General features: G+C 39.4%; 1 protein-coding gene across 1 annotated transcript in view; it reads right to left on the bottom strand.

The window, feature by feature from the left end:
- LRP1B (LDL receptor related protein 1B) overlaps window positions 1–23,590 on the bottom strand; it is a 1,639,960-nt gene that overhangs the window by 1,034,612 nt on the left and 581,758 nt on the right. The window contains 3 exon segments of the mRNA XM_030210865.1: window positions 5,765–5,984; window positions 12,899–13,079; window positions 19,960–20,196. Of these exon segments, the coding sequence (XP_030066725.1) occupies window positions 5,765–5,984; window positions 12,899–13,079; window positions 19,960–20,196 (638 nt within the window).

The following is a 23,590-nucleotide window of genomic DNA, read 5'->3' as shown; positions in this document are numbered from 1 at the left end:
TTCTTACGGGGATGGGTTAAATTCTTGCGGGAATGGGTGGGGATGGGTAAGATTCCAGCGGGGACGGGTGGGGACGGGTAAAATTCCAGCGGGGACGGGCGGGGATGGGTAAGATTTCTGTCCCCGTGCAACTCTCTACTTCAAACTGCTCAGAACATGGCAGCTAGACTTATTTATGGGAAGCCTAGATTTGAAAGTGCAACACCCCTCCGTATAAAACTTCATTGGCTCCCTATTAGAGAAGGAGCCAACTTTAAGGCCATCACACTAATACACAAGATCATCCATGGAGTATCACCAAGTTACATGGTCAATCTACTAGATCTTCCATCCAGAAACTGGTCAACATCTTCACAAACATACCTTAACCTGCACCTTCCCAATTGCAAAGGACTAAAATATAAAACATATCATGCATCTAACTTCCCCTACCTGGGATCCGAACTCTGGAATGCTCTACCCAGATACATTCGATCAACTAGTGAATACCTTCCCTTTAGGAAACTATTGAAAACCCATCTATTCAAACAGATTTACCCGAATGACTTGACCTACCATAAGCAACCCATCCATTTACCGGTTCATATAATCATTAACAACGACTCAGAAATTACCTCCTACCAATCTTCTTACCCTCCATGCTCTTTCCCTACCTCTTCTACATCACTGCACTTCCTTACCTATCCCTATCCTTTCTCTCATACCTCTTTTATCCCATTTACCCCTTGTTCATTTGTCCTATCACATACCTCCTTTGTTGATTCTGATACTACAGATTGTATTCTCTTGTTACTATGTAAGCCGCATTGAGCCTGCGATGAGCAGGAAAGCGCGGGATACAAATGTAATAAATAAATAAATAAATTAACGGCATGTTACTGATCACTAGCAGCAGATCAGCAATTTCATGTTTGACTTTTTAAAAGTACCCTGGGGTATATACCATCGAGTCCAGATGATATATCACTCTTTAATTTATTAATTTGGCTCAGTATGTCTTCCAGATTCACTGAGATTTCTTTCTGTTTCTCTGTATCAACACCCTTGAAAACAATTTCAGATACAGGTAGATCTCTTACATCTTCTTCCGTAAAGATAAAAGCAAAGAATTTATTCAATCTCTCTGCTATGGCCTTGTCCTCTCTGAAAGCTCCTTTTGCTCCTTCATGATCTAACGGTCCCACAAATTCCTTCACAGGATTTCTGCTTCTGATGCACCTGAGAAAGATGTTATTATGGGTTGTTTCATGGCAAGTTTTTCTTATTCTTCTTTATCAGTGCTTTGCATCTAGCTTGACAGTGGTTATGTTACTTCTTATTTTCTTCATTCAGATTCTTTTTTGACTCTTTGAAGGATGTTTTTTGGTTCCAATAGCCACTGGAGGAGTAGCCTAATGGTTAGTGCAGTGTGCTTTGATCCTGGTAATGTGGGTTCAGTTTCTAACGTAGCTTCTTGTAACCTTCGGCAAGCCAATTAACCCTCCATTGCCCCTGGTACAAAAATATAGATTGTGATTCCTCTAGGGACAGAGAAAGTACCTGCATATAGTGTGATGTGTATATCTAGTAGCACTATAGAAATGATTAGTAGTAGTAGTACGTTTAACCATGCTAGCTGTCATTTGCTTTTCTTTCTACCTTTGTTAATACATGGAAAACATCTTGTCTGGGATTTCACAATGGTATTATTAAACAACGAAATAATCCAAGAGGATGTGGAGTCTATCACATCAAAAAGCACTATAAGTGTGTGCTTTTGTTTAATGTTCTGAACGTGATAAATGTTGATTGCCATTTTGGATATTTTGATGCAACTCACACAGCAAATTACATAATAAGTTTTGTTGAACATTGGAAAGGTTTTTTAGTGTATGATGAAGACAGTTCATTGTGATCGCCTTAGTTTTATAGATCTGTTGATCTGGAGCTCTTTGAGGCTTTTACCTTCCTTTATGTGCAACTTGCTCAATTCACACATATTGTTGTTCATTATAGTGGGTCGTTTTTGTTTTTTTGTTTATAGCATTATTAAACAACGTCCATGCCTGATTTAAAGTCCTAACCTTTGTGGACTAACCATTTAGCATCTTTTTTTAACCATTTTCCTCATGCTCACCCTTTCAAAAATTAAATGCTGCTAAAGTAGATTTCCTTAGTGACTTCACTCCAGGTATCAGCTTAAATTTGATCGTGTTATAATCACTCTTTCCCAGAGGATTCAACACTGTTACCTCTCATACCATGCCCTGCATTTCACTAAGGACTAGATCTAAAATAGCTCCCCCTCTTGTCTGTTCTTTGACCAGGTGCTGAAAGAAGCAGTCATTTATTACATCTAAGAATTTTACCTCCCTTGCGCTCCCTGATGTAACATTTATCCAGTCAATATTGGGGTAATTTAAATCACTCATTATTATAATATTGCCCAATTTGTCAGCTTTACTAATTTCTGTAAACATTTATTCATCTGTCTGTTCATTCTGTCCCTATGGACAGTAGTAAAGCCCTACTAGTATACTCTTTCCCTACACACATGGAATTTCTGTCCATAAGTATTCCACTCTTTACTATGTAATGCAATCCCCCCCTCCAATTTGATCCACTCTATCATTGCAAAATAATTTGTATTGATTGTCTTCCTTCCACCAAGTCTCTGAAATGCATATTATATACACTTCTTTTTTAAATGCTATATACTTTAACTCTCCCATTTTATTTTTTTAGGCTTCTAGCATTTGTATATAGACTCTTCAAATTGTGTTTTTGTTCCTTGCATAAATCAGTGAGGCAAGATTTCCATGCTGAATCTGTCCAATTAATCCAGGTTTATTTGTGTTCTATAATTTTATTCTTTATAATAGTTTCCACTATTTTATTTGGTGCTGAAGTCAGGCTTACGGGTCTGTAATTTCCCAGATCATCCCCGGAACCCCTTTTTAAAAATTGATGTTACATTGGCTGCCCTTCAATCTTCAGGTCCTACAGATGATTTTGACAGATCACTAAGCAGATCATCAATTTCATGTTTGAGTTCTTTCAGTACTCTTGGATGCATGTCATCTGGTCCAGGTGATTTATTACTCAATAATTTGTGGATTTGGTTCAGAAAGTCTTCCAGGTTCACCGAGATTTCTTTCAGTTTCTCTGCATAGTCACCATTGAAAACCATTTCTGGTACAGGTAGATCTCTTACCTCTTTTTTCCGTAAAGACCCAAGCAAAGAATGCATTCTGTTTCTTGGCTATGGTCTTGTCCTCTCTGAGTGCTCCTTTTGCTCCCTCATGAGCTACCATTTCCATGGATTCCCTCACAGGCTTTCTGCTTCTGATGTACCTGAAAAAGTTGTTAATGTGAGTTTTTGCCTCTGCAGCAAGTTTCTCTTCATATTCTCTTGTAGCCTTCTTTATCAATGCTTTGCATCTAACTTGCCAGTGCTTATGTTGATTCATATTTTCTTCATTTGGGTCCTTTTTACATTCTTTGAAGGACATTATTTTGGCTCAGTCTCTTTCACTTCACCTTTTAACCATGCTGGCTGTTGTTTTGTCTTCTTTCCACCTTTGTAAATATGTGGCATGCATCTGGTCTGGGATAATTCTACTATATTTAAAATGTCAGTGTTTATAAAGTTTCCATAAGTATATATAGAATTGATGTTGATGCAGAACAGATTGTTTACTTAGATATTCATCATCAAGTGAATCAAATGTCCTGTTGTGGCCCCTCTAATTTACCTCTGTGTATCAGGAACTCAGCAATAATCTCCCTATGCAAAACTGAACAGTGTATAGTATACTATTTACATTTTTATTTACAATTTGAAGTAGATATATTCACCATGGGCTTAGCAAAACTAGTATACACTGGCTTCCTGTGTCCGAATGACTGAGTTGAGAACCTTTGGTGTACAGTTGACCTCTATCTTTGTACTATCTACTTCTCCCCAACCCTCTACCAACAACTCTATATAACTCATTAACAGTTGCAAATGAATAGACCATCATATTTTTAAAGATAATAGTACCCGAGCTCAGGTTTAGTACACTGTCCTACCAACAGAGTACCATTTGTTATATTATTGGCAATGTGCCCCCCTCCACCCAATAGGACAAAATATGTAATCCAATTATATTCCACAGAAAGAATCCAATTCTCAAGTCAGGTTGCCACAGGAATTCTTATCTCGTTAATGTCAATTACTCTTACTGCAGTCAATGACACAGGTATCATGTGTTCATTTTATAAGTGAAAAAGTGGCAGGCTATCTCCAGAACCCATCCACACACACCCCATGAGGACCAGATGTACAATCAACTAGACACTACTAGCTTTATCCTTTAAGTCTGAAAGATGTTCTGCCTATAGAATGCCACCTTCCACCATCCTTCCAACCACTTCCTCCATACGCACAGCACATATCTGTTGTAAACTACCTTGACATGCTGATATATTAGGGCAGTATATTAAGTCTCAATAAATAATAAATGATAATGGGGGGAGGGGGGAGAGATGAGGGAAACCTCCCAGCATCCTATAATATATTACAACAATGACTTCAGTCCACTGTCCTTTCTTTTTATTCCCTCCAACCCGACAGATGTTGGAAAGAATTATATAAAAGGTGTCAAGAATGTCTGTTGATCTATCTGTCCTGAGGCAAAATAACTCTTCACAAATTTAATGAACTGGAATGAAACTTGGAAAAACCTATAAAACAGCAATGAATGTACAATGAAAGAAAAAGTTATACTGTTCTGGGTTAGTAAAGGGGTATTTTCCCTATGTTTAACAACACATATACTCAGACATTTCAGAACATAATTACCCCAATAACAAGTGTCTGTTGTGTAACGCCAATCATTTTTTTCTAAAGAATTGAGGCACAGAGCAGGTCTGGAAACATGCTCACCTGACCCCATGGAACTATAATGACAATAATACATCTCAAATTTACTCATGATCAGATTCCAAGATAAAACTGGCCACTAAGATGGCTCAATATACTGTTTACTTCCTTCATGACGTAAGGATCTCAGTTAAATATAAACTGCTCAGGAAGATTAAGATATCCGCTGCACCTTCTTCAGAATTGATCTGACAAACAGAAGATGGAACGCATTATGCTCTATGAAATGCTGAAATGGCACCTAACAAACTTAAATCTTCTTATCAGATACTTCTTCAGCATTTCTATGAGAGAGATCAATCTATTCCTGGGGAAGTTGAAAAACATTTCTTAGAACATCCTTGTTTTTTTCAAGCTTACAGTATAGAAGGTTATCCTTAAAATGAAATGTATTCATATTTTATACACAACATGTGGAACTCCTCAGTCACACTTTTCTGTGCTTGAAGCTTGCTCAGCATCTCCTCAGAAAAGTGACACAACTGGAAAAAAAACCAGCCTGAAAGAGCAATCTCCATTCTTGATATTGGATTCTACAGCTGTAAGCATATTATTTCATGAGAAGGTGAAGGGGAATAGATCCAGCTACTCTCCTCAACCGATGTTATCATTGCTGTAGGTGTCTTATTGTTCCTCATTATATACATACAGCCCTTTTTCCCAGACTCAGTAAAAACTGGCCCACTGTGAGCTAAAAACATGCACCCACACTACTGCCGGCCACTTTTTGCCACGGCTTAATAAAAGGATCCCTTAATCAATTCAGCTGGGTCAAAAGAAAATTACAAAATTAAATACACATAAAATATATATTTAAAAAAAGTTAACAATCACAATACCCCAGAAATTTTCATTTACCTTTCTCTCTGTTCCATTCAGAAATATTCTTTCAATGTGATCATAGTAAGCATCACACCAGTATAATCCATTGGTATCATAGTCCAATGTTAAACCATTTGGCCACAGCATTTTTGATGTCACAAATATCTGCCGATTAAATCCATCCATCCATGCTTTTTCAATTCTTCCTACATTGTCATCTATTTCATCCTCCTCCCAGTCAGTCCAATACATCCACCTAAGAATTTATAAACACAGTTAGCATTCTCTATGTAAAGGAATATAATTTCTGTTTATGCATTTTCCTTATTCCCTTAACTAGGGTCTCTTTTACTAAACCATGTTGGCAATTGCACGGCAAATGTGCCACAGCCCGTTCATTTTGGATGGACTGCATCATATTTGCCATGTGGAAATAGCTATAAACTCTAGCATGACTATGTAAAAAGGGCCCTTACTGAGCCCTTACTACCACCCATTGACCTAGCAGTAAGGGATCATGTGCTACTCATGCAGTAATCACTCAGCATGCGCCAATGTGGTGATGCTGCTTACTGCCACGAATACCCTCTGTGATAGAAAATAGAAAATTATTTTCTACGGTAGGAAACAGCACGTACCAACTTAGCAATTACTGCCGGGTGCCTGTGCTACCTTGGCAGTAGTTCTGATTTGGCCCCAAAGGGACTGTGGTCATGGGAAGGGCAGGACCAGGTCAAGGGAATTCCAAGTATTTAGTTATGCACCCAACTTGCGCACTAGGATTTAAATCAAGTTTCAGCTGGCACTCAAAGAACTCGCACTCAAAGTTGGGTGCGTGAATCCACTCTAAGCGCTATTCTATAAAGGGTGCTCAGCCCAGAGTACCCTTTATAGAATAGTGCTTAGTATGGATTTTTTCCTGGATGTTTTTGTTTTGTTCCATTACGGTTGTAAAACATTCAAGTGTAAGGCATGCCCTATTCCCACCTTTGAAACGCCCCTGACACGTCCCCTTGTGATTTGAACACACTTCTGACAGACATAATAGAAAAACATCTAAAAATAGGTTTTGAAAATACTGGTTTGGATGTTTTTGTGAGAAAAATGTCTAAATGCTTCTTTATGCCACATTTTAGATGTTTTTCTCTTTCGAAAATGAGCCCCTATATGTCCCTTTTTCCCCCTCCCTCCAAGTTTGTCAATAGTCCCCTGTCACCTCTTCCTTCTGCTGTTGTGCTACATTTTTAGGCTCATATAGCCCAGTGCCCCCATCATTTCTACCTCCTGTGGGATATAATTGGGTAATTAATTTTTGTGTCTAATGGGAACAGTGCTACTCGCCAATCTGTGTATAACTCTGAAGGATAGATTTTGGAAAGGTGATGTTGATACCAAACTTAAGTTTCTTCAAATCAACAAAGAAGTCCAAAGGAGAAGTGGCAAATGTTATAGGTGATTTTCAGAAAGAGACCAAGAGGTGATGTCGTTCAGCACAAACAGTGAGTACATTAACCTTAGTTAAGGGTATGTATTGCACAAATGTTTAGCAAATCTACTGAATCCCCTGCTATAAATATCACCACAAGCCACTGCCAATGTCTACAACCCATTCATGTCATGCCTTATCCCTTGCCCCTACCCACTTTAAGTTTTAACGCATAGTAGATATTAGCCCAGGTCCAAGCTAATGTCTGCTATACGGTACAACCTGCACTGGTTGCTTAATGCAGCTTGGTAAAAGGACCCTACAGCGTTAATGAAAGGGTGTTATTATATTTTAACACGCTGCTAATGACAAAAAAAATGTGAGTGGTTTGGGGCTTTGTGTTATAGAATGACTGCTTGGAATTACATTAATTTTAACACCAGTGCTTATCATAGAGCTGTGTGTGCCACTTGTCTGTAAAGAATGCAGAAAACCTTTTAGGGATGAGTCACTGTTCTCTCTGCGCAAGTGAGAAATACAATAAATCAATATAAATCCTAAACATTTATGTGCTTGAAAATGCTCAATTGCTTGAATATCTCTTATACTTGGGAAGTTCTGCCTCAAACATGCCATTAAGTATGGCTAAGTAGTCTGGTAGAATACTGCCATCATTTCTTCAAGGCTTATCTTCAAGGACACTCTTCTTGAGATAATTAAAAAAAAAAAGTCAAAAGAATCTGCTTTCTCAGGGAATAACTTTGGAAATTGCCCTGGCAAAAGAAAAATGTTAGTTGTTTTTATTAGAACAGTGTAGTTAGGCTATCATTTCACAAAGAGAACAGTTATGTGATGGGCCATCACGATACCACATATTTAATAGGTAAGAATCACTGATTTGGAAAGTCTGACAAAATAATTATAAGTACAGGTAGTATTCTGGGCCTAATTTGCATTGCTACTATGTGACTAAAACTGATTACACCTTTCAAAGTAATTTGCATTTGTCTAAAAAAAAGTCAGTTTTGTTTTAGAAATAAATTAGGAATGTGAACTAGAGCCGAGTTTATAATATAAATTATTTTGATGATATTGGTTATTTTTAACACATATCTTATGTCATTGTTCTTTACCTTTTACCCAGCTTTTCTGTACAAGCTATTATTGTTTGCCTAGCAATCTGAATAATGCATAAATAAATTAAATAATTAAAATTAAAAAAAAAAAAACAGAAATAATTGAAGAATATAAATATGACAAACGTTTTTGCATTGACATTGGCCTGCTGTCACCCTGTAAGGACTTTATTCAAGAGTAAAAGTAAAAAAAAGTGTTGGATCTGATATTCAGCTAGTGGTGATCAGCATTTTGTTGACTGCCGCTGGCGTTAAACCCACAACTTCAATGCTGGGCCTTGTCCGAGCATCGGCATTGAATTTCTGAGTTTCTGGAGCTGTTTAACGCATAGCCAGTTAAGGGGTCCTTTTACTAAGGCAGGCTGAAAAATGGCTTGCGGTAGTGTAGGCGTGGGTTTTGGGCGCACACCGATCCATTTTTTAGTGCACCTGTAAAAAAGGCCTTTTTTGCCGGAAATGGACGTGCGGCAAAATGAAAATTGTTGCATATCCATTTTGGTTCTGAGACCTACAGCCAGCCATTGACCTGGCAGTAAAGACTCACAAAGTAACCGGGCGGTAATGACCTAGGCATGCCAAATGCCACTTGGTGTGCGTCTGATAGGCACGCACAAAAATAAAAAATATTTTTCAGACATGCATATCGGACGCGCGCCAAAAATGAAATTACCGCAAGAGCCATGTGGTAGTTTGGCGGTAACTCCATTTAGGCACACGCTGGGCATGCATAGATGCTTACGCGGCTTAGTAAAAGGGCCCCTAAGTGCAATATTCAGCACTTAGCCTGCTACGAGTTACCACAGAAAGGTAGGACTGAATTTTATTCAGTACTATTTATGTGGTTAATCTGGCAGGTTAAGTGTTGACCCCATCCCTGGAACACCGCCAAAATAGTTGGTTTTCAGATTGGTGCTAACCAGTTTATTTCAGTGGCACTAAGCAGTTAAATGCCGCTGAAACTTAGTGGTTAGCCCCATACCAGTGGCTCAGGCCCACCCAACAGTAGCACATGTTTAGTGGTAGCTGGTGGGAATCCCAAGCTCCGCCAGCTGAAAATTTCCCCTGATGGTAATATTTTTTTTATTTTCTAGCACTGGGTTACTGCAGGAGCCCTCACCGCATCTTGAATAGGATGCAGTAAGGCCTCCAGCAGTAAATGGCTGTGTGGCAATTTATTAAGTACCACACAACCATTTACTGCCTTCTTTTATCTACCGCAGTACAAGGTGGGCCTTGGCATAGGGCAATTGTATGTGCCAATGCCATCGTAGACCATCTTTTACCGCCGCTTGGTAAAAGGGCCCCTAAATGTGAATTCTATAACAGCACTTGTGCACACTTATGCTAGCTATATGGCTGCCCTAAATACTACTGATGCCTAATCATAGGTAGTTAGTCACATAAATGATAGTGTTCTATAACCCATACGTTTAACTGCCTGACATGCCCCCAAGCCCCTCATGTCCCTCCCAGTTCCCACTTATGTCCATCCCTAGGTCCATCCTTCCCTGGAATTTAAGTTCACAACTTATAGAATATTGACCAAGGGTAATTATGTGCCTAAATACTAATTGGTGCCAATTCGCTCCAATTAAGTCCAATTATAGCCAATTATTTTTCATTAATAATCATTATTGGATCATTATTAAGGGCCTTTTTGCTATAGGGTGTTAAGCCCTAACTTGTGGTTAACAAGCCAAAATACACCTACCTGCAAAATCAATTATTTAAAAGGCCCTAAATTCAGCCACAAAGAATCGGCATGTTAGGCCCAGATTTTAACACATTTCAGTAAAAGGTCCCCTACATTACGTTATGCATGCAACTGACCTTTTCTATAAGTTACACAGGCAAATTTGCACATTACTCGCAAATTTAGGGTTAGTGTCTTTCATCTTTGAACAAGATTGAACTGGGATATGCACGTGTATTTTTGGAATTCTCCAACATTGTTGTATACTGATTTTTGCAAAAATCACTCAGGAGAAAGATAGCTTTTCTATCCATAAGAAAAGAGACAAGACACCTTGGTACTTCTTTCTTGTTAAGATACCCATGTAAAATATCCAGTATTCTGGAACTAAATATTTATTTTGTTTACCTGGACAACTGAGAGTTTTATTGGATTCTAAGGGGTAATTCTGAAATCTGCATGTGCTAACCACATGCTAAAAAATGTTTCTAATTTTTTGAGGAGTTGTAACAGGAGTGGAGAGTAGGCAGTTCTATGTGAACCAGTTCATATAACTACTACACTGGTATGTACTAACAGGTTAACACATGGATAACATAGAAGCAGTAATTTTTAAAAATGGCCATGTGATAATGGCAACGTTAGCGCATGGTCATTGCTGCAAAAATAGGAAAAAAAAGGCATTTTATAGCTGCAGTAAAAATGGCCTTAGATCATGGGAAAGACACACAAAGGCATGTTAAGGCCACTTTTTACCACAGCTTAGTAAAAAGACCCATAAGAGATTTTTTGCTATATCATAAGGTTGAAAATGCTTTGTGATTACTTCTTAGGAGAAAATTCATGCTAGTGTCATTTCTTTCCTTTATTTTTCTCCTACTACTTTCCTAATTTCCACCTCCCAATTCTTTAATTTGTGGTCTAATGGGGAACAATAATGTATATTTTTCCTTCTTTTTATTAGTCTTATCGGCTATAAATCTATTTGCGTCCATTATGTGCATTATTGTAAACTCTGGGAGTGTCTTATAAAGTATATGCCGGTGATATTCAATTTTTTTCCCTTTGTCTAAAACTGATCCTGATGGAACTTCTAAATTAAAAAAAAAAGGTTTTAATTACTGTCTTGACATGGATGTCCCAAAATAGATTACAATTGAAAATTGAGGAAACGGAGGTAATGTACATTGCTTATGCTTCATCTGTTGTATAGCCATCTACTTTATCGCTACTGTGAGTGACTATCAAGATGTCTTTACAAGTAAAAGAATTCGGGGTCTTTTTGGATCACCTGTTCTCTTTTCAAGCTCAAGTAAAAGTGACAGTGGCAGTGGCATAGCCAAGGGTCAGCTTGGGTGGGCCCATGCCCACCCACTTTGGGATCAGGCCCAACCAGTAACAGCATGCCTATGATGTGGCTGGCAGGGATCCCCAAGCTCCACCAGCCTAAAACTCCCAACAAGTGTCCCTCCTGCATACCTTATAAGTAGCAGTTCTTCACCTGCAGTGAGCAATGACATACATACTACTCGCACTGGCCCCACAGCCTTCCCTCTGATGTATTTCTGCCTAGGCGGAAACAGGAAGTTTCATCAGAGGGAAGGGTGTGGGGCCAACATGAGCAGTGTGTATTAGTTGCTGCTCGCTACTGGTGAAAATCTGCTATTTAAAAGGTATACGGGAGAGGGGGGATGTTTGAGAGACCATATGACATGCAGGCGAGAGGAGAGACCAAATCACGTGTGGGACGAGGAGAGGTTCTTCTGCCCACCCATCTTGGGCTCAGGCACACCCAAAATTGGGTGTCTGGCTACGCCCCTGGACATTGGCAATGTTTATTACAAGATGCGTATGTTGTGCAAGTTGAAACCACTATTTCTGCAGGAAGATTTTAAGAAGGTAGTCCAAGCTATGATTATGGGAAGCTTGGACTACTGTAATATTGTTTATTTGGGGCTGCCTCAAACTTGAATTAGTAGAAGTAAATCAATTTTTTACGTGTTCCAAAAGTACAAAGACTAGGGGACAGTCAAGGAGGTTACATGGAGATACTTTTTAAAACAAATAGGAGGAAATATGTTTTCACTCAACAGTTAAGCCCTGGAACTCTTTGCTGGAGGATGTGGTAACAGCAGTTAGTGTACCTGGGTTTAAAAAAGGTTTGGACAAGTTTCTAGAGAAAAAGTCCATAGTCTGCTATTGAGATAGACATGGGGAAGAAACTGCTTGCCCTGGGATTTGTAGCATGGAATGTTATCATGCTTTGGGTTTCTGCCAAGTACTTGTGACCTGGCTTGGCCACTATTGGAAACAGGATACTGGGCTAGATGGACCATTGGTCTGACTCAGTATGGCTACTCTTATGTTCTTATATAGGTATAAAAATCCTACTGGAATTTTAAAAAAATGCTGGAAATATCAGGGTGAGAAAATATATTTTTTAAAAAAATTGAAATTTCTTTTTCCATAATTACTATTGAAAGTAAATTAAATTGAGCATTGAAATTCTTAACCTGATCAAGAAAAACACCACATGTTGGAAAATGTTGATCTATGTGAGGCATAAAAATAGGACTGAAAGTGTGTTTGGGATTAAAAAAAAACAAGCAGCATAGCCATAAAAATATAATTTTTACATACAAAATAAAAAGAATTTGAAATAAAAGATTTAAGCCTACTAGAAGCTGATATTCTAAGGATTCTAGTCACAACCACTATTATAAGGAGAAAAGGGTCTAGATTTCCAGAGGGGAGGAGTTAACCACAATATGGTAGAATATATATATTCAGCCTTTTCTACTAATTAATGTCAACATTCACAGATCTATAGTAGCATGCAAATGAAAGCAAATCACAATATATTTATTTTACCTTGGATATGGATTCATAAAAGTATAATAAATATTTAACCATACCCATTAATTGGATCAACAACAATTCCTCTTGGATGTGACATGTCTCCTTCTAATAATGTTTTCCGACTTTGGGATGCCTTCTCCAGTTTGGCTATGTTTATGGTTTTTCGGTAGCCATCATTTGTCCAATACAGATTATTCCCAAGCCAATCCACTGCTATTCCCTCTACATTATCAAGATCTAAAAGCAAACAAAGGAAAACAATATTTTAACCAAAAGGACAGGATTATGACCATATGTATAAACATTTCTATCTACTCATAAAATGTTAAACTTTGTCATATAATATTTTTAAAAATTATATTGCTCTCACTTCAGGTTCCTCACTTCGGGCCCTGTTTACTAAGGCGCGTTAGCATTTTTAACGTGCCTACAATTAGCATGTGCGCTAACCATATAAGCGCCTATAGGGATATTGTAGGTGCGTACATGGTTAATGCGCATACACGGTTAACGTACGTTAAAAATGCTAACGCGCCTATAACGCAGCTTAGTAAACAGGGCCCTTCATATTTCAAAATAATGGGACCTCATTTAGGGGCCCTTTTACTAAAGGCTTGGCATGCAGCAACAGGCTTGCCATGTACAAATTCGGAAGTACCGCCGGGCTACACTGGAGACCGGCTGTAGTTCCCACCCTCAGTGCATACCATGTCCGGTGCTAAAAAAATATTTTATATTTTTGTAGTGCCAGTGTTGACCCAGCTGTAATTGGGCAATGCCACATGCTGCCTGGTTACAGCCAGGTTAGTGCGGTAGCCCTTACTGCCGCCTCAATGGGTGGCGGTAAGTGCTCCACCCCAAAAAATGGCCGCACAGCAAGTGGTTCACTTACCGTGAGGCCATTTCTTTTTGAGAAAAAAGACAGCCTTTTACCCCCTTATATTTCACTATAACAAATACATGGCTGGGTATACAATAATAAAACCTGGATCACAAATAGGCTATGATGGAGCTATAAAATGGTCATTCAGCACATATGCAGTGTGATAGATATTCTTTTGTAAACTTTACATAATAAAGATGCTTCAAAACATCATGTGAACAAATGAAAATTATAAATATGACCACAAAGGATGTTATGCTCAAAATCAGTTTCCATACAAAATTTTGCTGAATTTAAGGGGTCTATAGCGCACTTACATAGTTTTTTTCCCCACGTGCTAAGGCCATTTTTACTGCAGCAATAAAATGGTCTATTTTACTTTTTTTTTCAATTAATAGCCATGCGCCAAAGTTAGTTTGCAGCCATAAAAAAAAGCACATGAGCAACACCTAATCAGTTAACGCATGGCAATATGGTTGTGATGATTAGAACAGAAATGCCCACTCTCTGCCCCTAGATATGTCCTTCTGCAATAAAATAAAAAAATTAAATCTCCAGATTGAATTAATCTACAGAAGCTCCTGCCCTGCCGGGTGCCAGATTTGAAATGGTGCTAGTGGACCCCTTAACACTAGTCTTATAGTACTACCACTGGGGTTCAAGCTGCAAAGGAAGGACATAAAGCTTATATGTCGCAATCAGGTAGGTGTGGGTCTTCATTGAAGGGTAGGTGTGTGCTTCAGATCAAGTGGGGTGTGTGCTCCAAGGAGGGAATCTAAGCAGATAAAATTCTACAAATTAGATTAGAAAAGGGTAGTATCTCCTTGAGTGGCTGGAATCAAGACAATTTATTTATTTTTGATACAATTGCTTCCCTTCAAGAGAAATCTACTTATCGAAAAGTACGACCCACATGGTACTCAACAGAATTACTGCTAATATTTAAAGAGGACATATAGAAAGGAAGTGGCGGAGAAATGTTTTAGATAAGGATAGAGAAAACTGGCAAAAAGCTATTAATTCTTATAAATGACATCTTAAGCAAACAGGATGCTGGGCTCGACGGACCCTTGGTCTTTTCTCAGTGTGGCATTACTTATGTACTTACTTAAACAACCATATTATACATCAATAATCGGGGAGGAAACACTGTACTCCAAAAAACTATATCAAACTTTTAATAAATTGGTGTCAACTTTTCCTTTATTAGAAGTTCATTCTACCATTCCATCAACTGATGACCTTGCTCTGGGGGCCTTTTACTAAGGCGTGCTAACAGATTTAGCGCATGCTAATGATTAGTATGCACTAGATGATACAACACCCATTATATTTCTATGTGCGTTTGTCATGTTGTACACACTAATCATTACCATGCACTACATCTGTTTGCGCATCTTAGTAAATGGACCCCTATATTTTTAAAGACCAAAAAAGAGAAACTTAGAACCTTCTTAGCATTTACAGATCGGCCTTCTTATGCAAAGGAGGATTCCAATTTAAAAATATTAGGAGGTGTAATTTTGGATAGGATGTGGTTTTCAATTAAGATACCTCAAGTGATGGATTTAATTCCCTATTTAAATAAACTTTCTTTATCTTTCTTTGCACTGGAAATTGTCCTAATGCCTTCTTGAAACTTTCAATACATTAGCATTTAACTGTCAGAAAAGTCCTTGGGAACTGTAGTCCTCTTCCCTTCTCCGGCTCTTGGGAAACTTATGCCTCCAAGGGGGCGTGGCTTCCCAGCTCCTAGGATCCTGGGACTTGTAGTTGGAATCCTGGGTATGAAACCTACCCATCTTGCTCCTCTCCTGGATCCTTTCTTCCCTGACCCTCAGGGGTTCCTCACAACTTGCAGAGCTATTGTTAGTAATATTTATGATAAAATAAAAAGAAAGTTTAAAAAAAAAAGAAACGGTCAAAAAAAGAAACTTAGAGGAGAAGCTGCAAAGGTAAAAAATTTACATCAGACATGGATGCTATTCCAAAATACCATCCTGAAAGCCCACACGAGATATATGTATTAAAAAAGAAGGAAGGAACGGAAAACAACAGCCGACATGGTCAAAAAGTGAGGTGAAGGAAGCTATTAGAGCTAAAAGAAAATCCTTTAGGAAACGGAAGAAGGATCCAACTGAAATAGGAAACAGCATAAGGAATGGCAAGTCAAATGCAAAGCGCTGATAAGGAAGGCAAAAAAAATACTTTGAAAGGAAGATTGCATTGGAGGCAAAAACACACAATAATAACTTTTGTTTAGGTATATTAGAATCAAGAAGCCAGCAAAAGAATCAGTTGGACCACTGCATAACCAAAGGATAACAGGATCAATCAGGGAAGACAAGGCCATAGCAGAGAGGTTTAAAAAATTCTTTGTTTCTGTCTTCACCGAGGAAGATGTGGGAGACATACCAATGTCAGAAATTGTATTCGATGCTGACGAGTTAGAGAAACTGAACCAACTCTCTGTAAACATGGAAGATGTAATGGAGCAATTTAACAAATTGAAGAGTAGCAAATTGCCTGGACCGGATGATATACATCCCAGAGTACTGATAGAATTGAAAAATGAACTTTGTCAGCAGGCCACCACCTTTAGGCCTTCCTGCAGGTATGAACTCGGCTGACCCTTCCCTGGACACAGCACTCCCAGAAGCAGACTCCAAAAATATGCTTAAAACTGCTTTATTCCATCAGCAAGGCCAAGACAGTTCCTCTTCCAGACACAGTCCTTGGATACAACACATATCACCCCTTGTTCCTTCCACACCCCTCGCCGGCCACAGTTTCTGGATATAGTTTAAATCATTCACTGCTTCCCCAGCATGGCCTGATTCCTGAACACAGTTTTTAAATCACTCACTGTTTCACCAGCATGGCAGTGTTCTGAACACAGTTCAAGTCACTCACTGTTTCCCCAGCACGGCACCACTTTTGGACACAGTTTATATTACTCACTGCTTCCCCAGCATGGCATGACTTCTGGACGCAGTTTAAATCACTCACTGCTTCCCCAGCATGGCATGACTTCTGGACATAGTTCAAGTCACTCACTGCTTCCCCAGCATGACCAGGTTCCTGCACACAGTTCAAGTCACTAACTGTTTCTCCAGCTGGGTCTGACTTCTGGCCACAGCCGAAATCATTCACTGCTTTACAGCACGGCACCTCTCTCCCCCCCCCCCCCCCCCCCCCCTTGAGTGGAACAACTGCTTAACTTTTCCTCCAAGCTTTCCCCAGCCTTGAAGAAGGTTTGTTATGAAGCCTTTCAACTTTTTTCCTTGTACCTCAGCTAGAGCAGCAATCTCCATGGGCTCACTTCCCTAGTCATCTTGGGCTTGGATCTCCTCTCCGACCTCTTTCTCCACCTCCCATTCCATGGGGTCCTCTCCCTTTATGGTCCCCAGCTGGTCCTCTCCCTCCTGATTATTCCTCCTCAGCCAATCCCCCTCCTGTCCCTCGGGATCCTAGGACTTATAGTTCTCTTGCTGCTCCCTTTGCTTGCCCCCAGGGCTTTGCAGGGGTCCTTGGGAACTGTAGTTCTCTTCCCTTCTCCGGCTCTTAGGAAGCTTATGCCTCTGTGGGGGTGTGGCTTCCCAGCTCCTAGGATCCTGTGACTTGTAGTTGGAATCCTGGGTATGAAACCTACCCATCTTGCTCCTCTCCTGTGTCCCTTCTTCCCTGACCCTCAGAGGTTCCTCACAACTTGCAGAGCTATTGTTAGTAATATGTAATTTATCTTTAAAAATCAAGCATATACCGGAAGATTGGAGAGTGGCTAATCTATCACTGATTTTTAAAAAGGGTTCCAGAGGTGACCCGGGAAACTATAGACCGGTGAGCCTGATGTTGGTGCCGGGCAAAATGGTAGAGACTATTATAAAGAACAAAATTACAGAGCATATACATAAGCATGGATTAATGAGCCAAAGCCAACATGGATTTAGTCAAGGGAAATCTTGCCTCATCAATCTATTCCATTTATTTGGGTGAATAAGCATGTGGATAATGGTGAGCTGGTTGATACTGTGTTTCTGGATTTTCAAAAGGTATTTGACAAAGTACCTCATGAAAGACTCCTGAGTAAATTATAAAGTCATGTGATAGAAGGCAATATCCTATTGTGGATTAAACACTGATTAAAAGATGGAAAACAGAGAGTAGTGTTAAATGGTCAGTATTCTCAATGGAGAAGGGAAGCTAGTGGAGTTTCCCAGGGGTCTGTTCTGGGACTTCTGCTTTTTAGCATATTTATAAATGATCTAGATATGGGAATAACTAGCGGGGTAATTAAATTTGCTGATGATACAAAGTTATTCAAAGTTGTTAAATCGCATTAGGATTGTGAAAAATTGCAAGACGACTTTATGGGACTGGAAGACTGCACTTGCTCATATTAAAAGTCATCTGCCATTTGGATGTCCAAAGTGATGCATGTGGGAAAGAGGAAACCAAACCCAACCCATAGTTATGTGATGCAAGGCTCCACATTAGGAGTCACAGCCCAGGAAAAGGATCTAGGTGTCATCACTGATGACACGTTAAAACCATCTCCCAGAGAAATGGTGCTTTTTTAATGGATTGGTACTGCTCTTGCAATATCTCAGCTCCAGGGGAGTAATTTATAAATCTGTTTTTTAATGGTCTTTCTTCATTTCAATCTGCTAAGTGATGGAACGCTTTACTTTTGAAGATTAGAGCATTGGCTCAGTTTAAAAGTTTCAAGAAAACTCTTAAAATGCATCCTTACTATCTATTTAACAAGCAATGATGTTTATTCTAGGTTTGTAGCTCTCTAGCCCAGTAGTATTTTGTAAACTGCAAGGAGCTCCATTGGGATTTTGCAGGGCATAAATGTTTCATGTAAATGTAAATGGATGTTTCCAATCCATGGACTTCCATCTCACGAATTGTACAACAGGCTGTATCCTGTTCAAAATAAATGTGGTTGGACATTCTGGCTTAAATATCCTTTCGAAAATGGCCCTCCATGTGAACAACCAGTAAATTCCCTCAATGAATCTCAATATTGAACCTATAAGTTACAATGGCAGGAAAAGATTTAACTAAATTCAACTGAACTAGAACTGGATAGTTAATTTCCAATGACCACGATCTACAGACTACAGAATTTGAATAAATCCACACACAAACAGCATTTATTAATATTTTGCTGTTGTACATGTTTAATAATGTATGGTTAAAAAATAAGATCAGTATGAACCAAGTGAAAAGTTGTTATTTCAGCAGGGTTCTATTAAAGTAAGACCTATTCTGTGCCAAGTGTATTTATAAACAAAATGCTGTTCTCCCCTTCAGGCATAACTGTATAGCAGAGTGTAAGAATAAATCTTGAAAATAAAAAATAAATCCAATTTAATTTCACAAATATTACAACAAGCATCTTAGTCTACCTACAATTTTAAATAACCTGAGCAGAAATGACTTCTTTAATACGCATTATAAAGGTGTATATTAAGAAAACATATAGGGCTCTTTTTACAAAGCCACACTAGCGATTCTGGTGTGGCAAATGTGATGAAGCCCATTCAATTCCAATAAGGTTCGGTGCATTTCTGTGCTGGAATTGCTAGTTCAGCTTTGTAAAAGGAGCCTATAGGTTTTTAAATAAATAATTTCCTATGGAAAAAAGCATGGAAAATATTTTGCTTGTAATAGCCATATGTCAGTGGTTGCCAAACCTGACCCTGGAGGCATCCCAGCCAGTCAGGTTTTCAGGATATCCACAATGAATATTCACAGTGGCGTTCCTAGGGCAGCTGACATCTGGGGCGGATCACCAATGCGCCCCACCCCGGGTGCAGCGCCCCCCCCCCGGCGAAATGACACCTCCCCCGGGTGCATTTTTACCTGCTGGGGGGGTGCCACGCGCCTGTCGGCTTCGCTCGTTCCATGCTCCCTCTGCCCCGGAACAGGAAGTAACCTGTTCTGGGCAGAGGGAGCATGGAACGAGCGGCGCCGGCAGGCACATGACATCCCCCCAGCAGCGTGCACCCAGGGTGGACCGCACCCACCGCCCCCCTCCCCCAGGAATGCCACTGAATATTCATGAGATAGATTTGCATGAGGTGAAGATAGTACATGCAGATCTGTATCATGAATATTCATTATGGATATCCTGAAAACCTGGATGGTTGGGGTGCCTCCAGAACCAGGTTTGGGAACCATTGCTATAGGTAAATCATTCCCCCTAACTATATTACCACCTACCATCTTTCAGGATGGTTTCACGGCCTGTGCCATCTATTTTCTGCCTTCCAATCAAGAAGCTAGTGGTGTCTGCAAAATAAATGGAATTGGTCTGTACATGGAAATCCAGAGCCCGTGGGTTGACCAGATTCTCAATAGGCAGCATATGTTTGTCAGCTATTTTAGTATTCAGGTCCATGCCTCTAATGATGCCTGGGCGTCCCTTCCCATAAAACAGGAACAACTCATTCTTGGGTCCTGCAGAAGAAAGATTACAAACATAAACAATGTAAGCTGCCTAATCTTCTTTACACTGCATAATGCTGCTATTTAATTAACTAGCACAATTAGAGCTTTTTTTAAAATTCAATATTGAAAATTAAACTTCCAAGCAATCAGAATGTATCTAATACAATATGGCTGGCTAATTGCATTACTTTAATTAAAGCACAGATTACTTCCTTGATTAGGTTATAGCTCATTCATCATTTTTTCTTTTTGTATGTTATTGTCCGTGTTTCAAAGCCCCAATAGATCATAGAATAACTTTGCTTTAAGAGTGGAGTGTATTGTTAAGCCATTGTAAACATTTAATTTTACAGTTCATTATGATCTATAGCACTAAACTGTACGTGATTTTAAGCACTGACCAGATAATTCAATAAATACACAGGGTCAATACAGTATTTAAATCCACAGGACCAGTTTTCTTAAACACTAGTGCCCCTTAATGTATGTTGAAATCATTTTTATTACGAGAAAAGGCACCAAACAATAATAACACTGTAAATATTGTACAAAATACATAACATTAATGGCCATATGTTAGAAATATAAACATGTATGTGACTAACAATAAGCACAAATCTGTGCAATAATTACTATTAACAACCATATGCTCCTACCCCCTACCCTTTCCTACTCCCTCCCTCCCAGGAACATGGGCATTCTGCTAGGAATCATGTATAACCTAAAGCTTCATAGTCAAAAGTCTACTATAAGCAACTGGTGTGAGGCTGTTCTCTCTTTGACAGTAATGGTCTCTCATAGAGACCATATCCTGGATTCCCAGATGTTCCATTGTTAACAAGTATATCATGTGAGATTGCCGTTGGGCCATCTTGAAGTAGCCAACTGATTAGGGTAGACTTTTTAGACATCAACATCACCCTCTTCAGAAACCCTTTGGTCCTTTAGAAAACTGGAAATTGTAATTTATTTAGATTTTGCTTAAACTTTTTTCAGTAGTAGTCAACGTGAGTTACATTCAGGTACACTGGGTATTTCCTTGTCCCTGGAGGGTTCACAATCTAAGTTTGTACCTGAGGCAATGGAGGGTTAAGTGACTTGCCCAGGAAAGGAGCAGCAGTGAGATTTGAACCAGGCACTTCTGGATATGAAGACCAGTGCTCCAACCACTAGGCCACTCCTCCACTGCCAGATACTCAAAACCATCAAACAGTTCCGGTTCTGTCCAAATTGTGATAGCCCACAAACAAGAAATAGTGGTTAAAAGTTGATGCTAAAATTGCAATATATCAGGGCCAAACCAGAATATGTGGTCTAAAGTAGCACCCAGTTTTGACACTTGAGGTATGTGTCTGACAATTGAAATTTGGTGTTAAAGGCCCTTCTAGAAGATATGTACATACACATTACAAATGTGTACTGCAGTTCCCAAAGTGCTGTGTTTTCAGTGATAACTTTAACCCCCTGTAGACATAATTTGAGTTGCTAACCCATCAATTCACAATGTAGATCCCACTCCCAAGTTATGAATGATGAAGAGGCAGGCAAGTCAAGGGTATGTTAGCTCCTGTGAAACGAGTCACCACTGAGAACTTAAATGAAACCAGTTGGTGAAAGCCTGCTTGATTGCAAGGAGCCATTTGAAAATTCTTTCAACACTGGGTATTATAATTATTGATTAGTTGCGTGCCAGCATTTACACCAGATTTCAGCAGGTGTACGTTCTGCATCAAAGTTAGGTGTGAGATTCACGTTAAACTAGTATTCTATAAATGGTGATCCGCACAGAGTTCCCTTTGAGAATACTAGTTTAGCATGGATCTTCCCAGTGCCTATCTTTGGGCACCATTTATAGAATTCTCCCCTTTCAGGGCAATTCTATAACTGGACACTGTAATTTAGTTGTTCACCTTATGTGGACTGTGAGTCTATTCCATAATGGCACTTACTCATCTGTCCATGTAATAAAATATGTATGAGTTGCTCAATCAGAAGAATTAGAATTTGTATGGCCGAGCATAAAAGCTGAATATACAGAAATGTCATGATGGCTCCTTTGGTGTCTCATTGTTATGAGCAAGCTCACACTTGTTTTTATCATCAATCATGTCCCAGCTTTTCAGCTGGGGTAGATAGAATCAGAGACTTGCAACCCATGAGCAGTACTGGATTTTTAGACTGCAGGCTACTGGGGTGGGAGATCTAAATGATACTAATGAATGGATTTTATCATTTAACCACTGATGTTTAAGATCTTTGCCCTTGTCTCTTGTTTTCAATAAAGTTATTTCTATTGGGGACATGCTCACATTTCTGTTTGTGTTTCAGGGTCCATTATTTATGGTGATGTTTCCAACATAAGGGGTGAGTCCTCTCTAAAAGGTTGTAGCTCTGCTGAGTGGTTACAAAGAATGAGTGGCAGTGACAGAGTCAGTTCCAGTCCCTGAAGCAGTTTATGAAGTGGGGCACCTCATTATGAACCACACGTTTACTGCAGCCAAGTTGATATAATGGTCAGATACATCATTAAACAATGGAAAGCCCTATTTAGGCAGCCAGGCCAGATAGTCGTCACCTATATTAATCAGAAACGCTGGGTAGAGATCAACCACAAAGTCAATGGGATATTTCCTAATAATAGAGATTCTGAAGGTCTCAAAGGGTAATGGAGGGAACTACTGCACATTGTTAAGAAAAAGGCAAGTGGCACTTCCCTTGCAGGCACTGTCCCCTCTAAGCTGAACAGGAGTCCTCCACATACAGTTCTGCCAGTAGGTGGTGCTATTTCACTATCATTTTTCAATAGCAAGGGACAGGTAATCTATTCATGACTCCAGGGGACCTGCCTGTCTCTAGAGATTGAAAATGCAATATTGAAGCGCTACCCCTCATTAGCAGCAGTGCAGTTGGAGGACTCCCACTCAGCTTAGTAGAAACAGTGCATCCAGGTTAGGTGGATGCACTCACTGACCAGAAATGACAAATGCAGGAGTTCAGTAAGCTGGACACATAGCTTTCAGAAGCAGCCAATAAGTAGTTAATATAAGCCTCTGTTCTTACCTCCCCATATTCTCTGATATCTGTTCTTTCTTTTTAAGCCATCCTTGCTATTAAAATCTGATGCTTTGTCTTGAAGTCACACTACTCTCACAAGGACTTTTGCTTGTGCATTGCCCCTAAACAACTGTCATCCTTTTCGTCATGTGTGACCTGTAGTTGAGAAGTCTCCTGAGCTCTATGCATACCCCTTCTTTTCGACTGGCATATAGAATCTAATGATAGTCTATCAGCTGCCCTGGAGAGTAGTACATTTGTAGACAAATAATATACCAGATGTACTGTATGGTTTTGGAAGCATACTCTCCAGCTTCAAGGGCCTAGGTTGGTGCATGCCTACTATACT

Source organism: Microcaecilia unicolor, chromosome 7, assembly GCF_901765095.1.
Source record: "Microcaecilia unicolor chromosome 7, aMicUni1.1, whole genome shotgun sequence".
NCBI classification, from domain to species: Eukaryota; Metazoa; Chordata; class Amphibia; order Gymnophiona; family Siphonopidae; genus Microcaecilia; species Microcaecilia unicolor.
The sequence above is the reverse complement of the archived record's forward strand: the minus strand, read 5'-3'. Positions and strand labels throughout refer to the sequence as shown.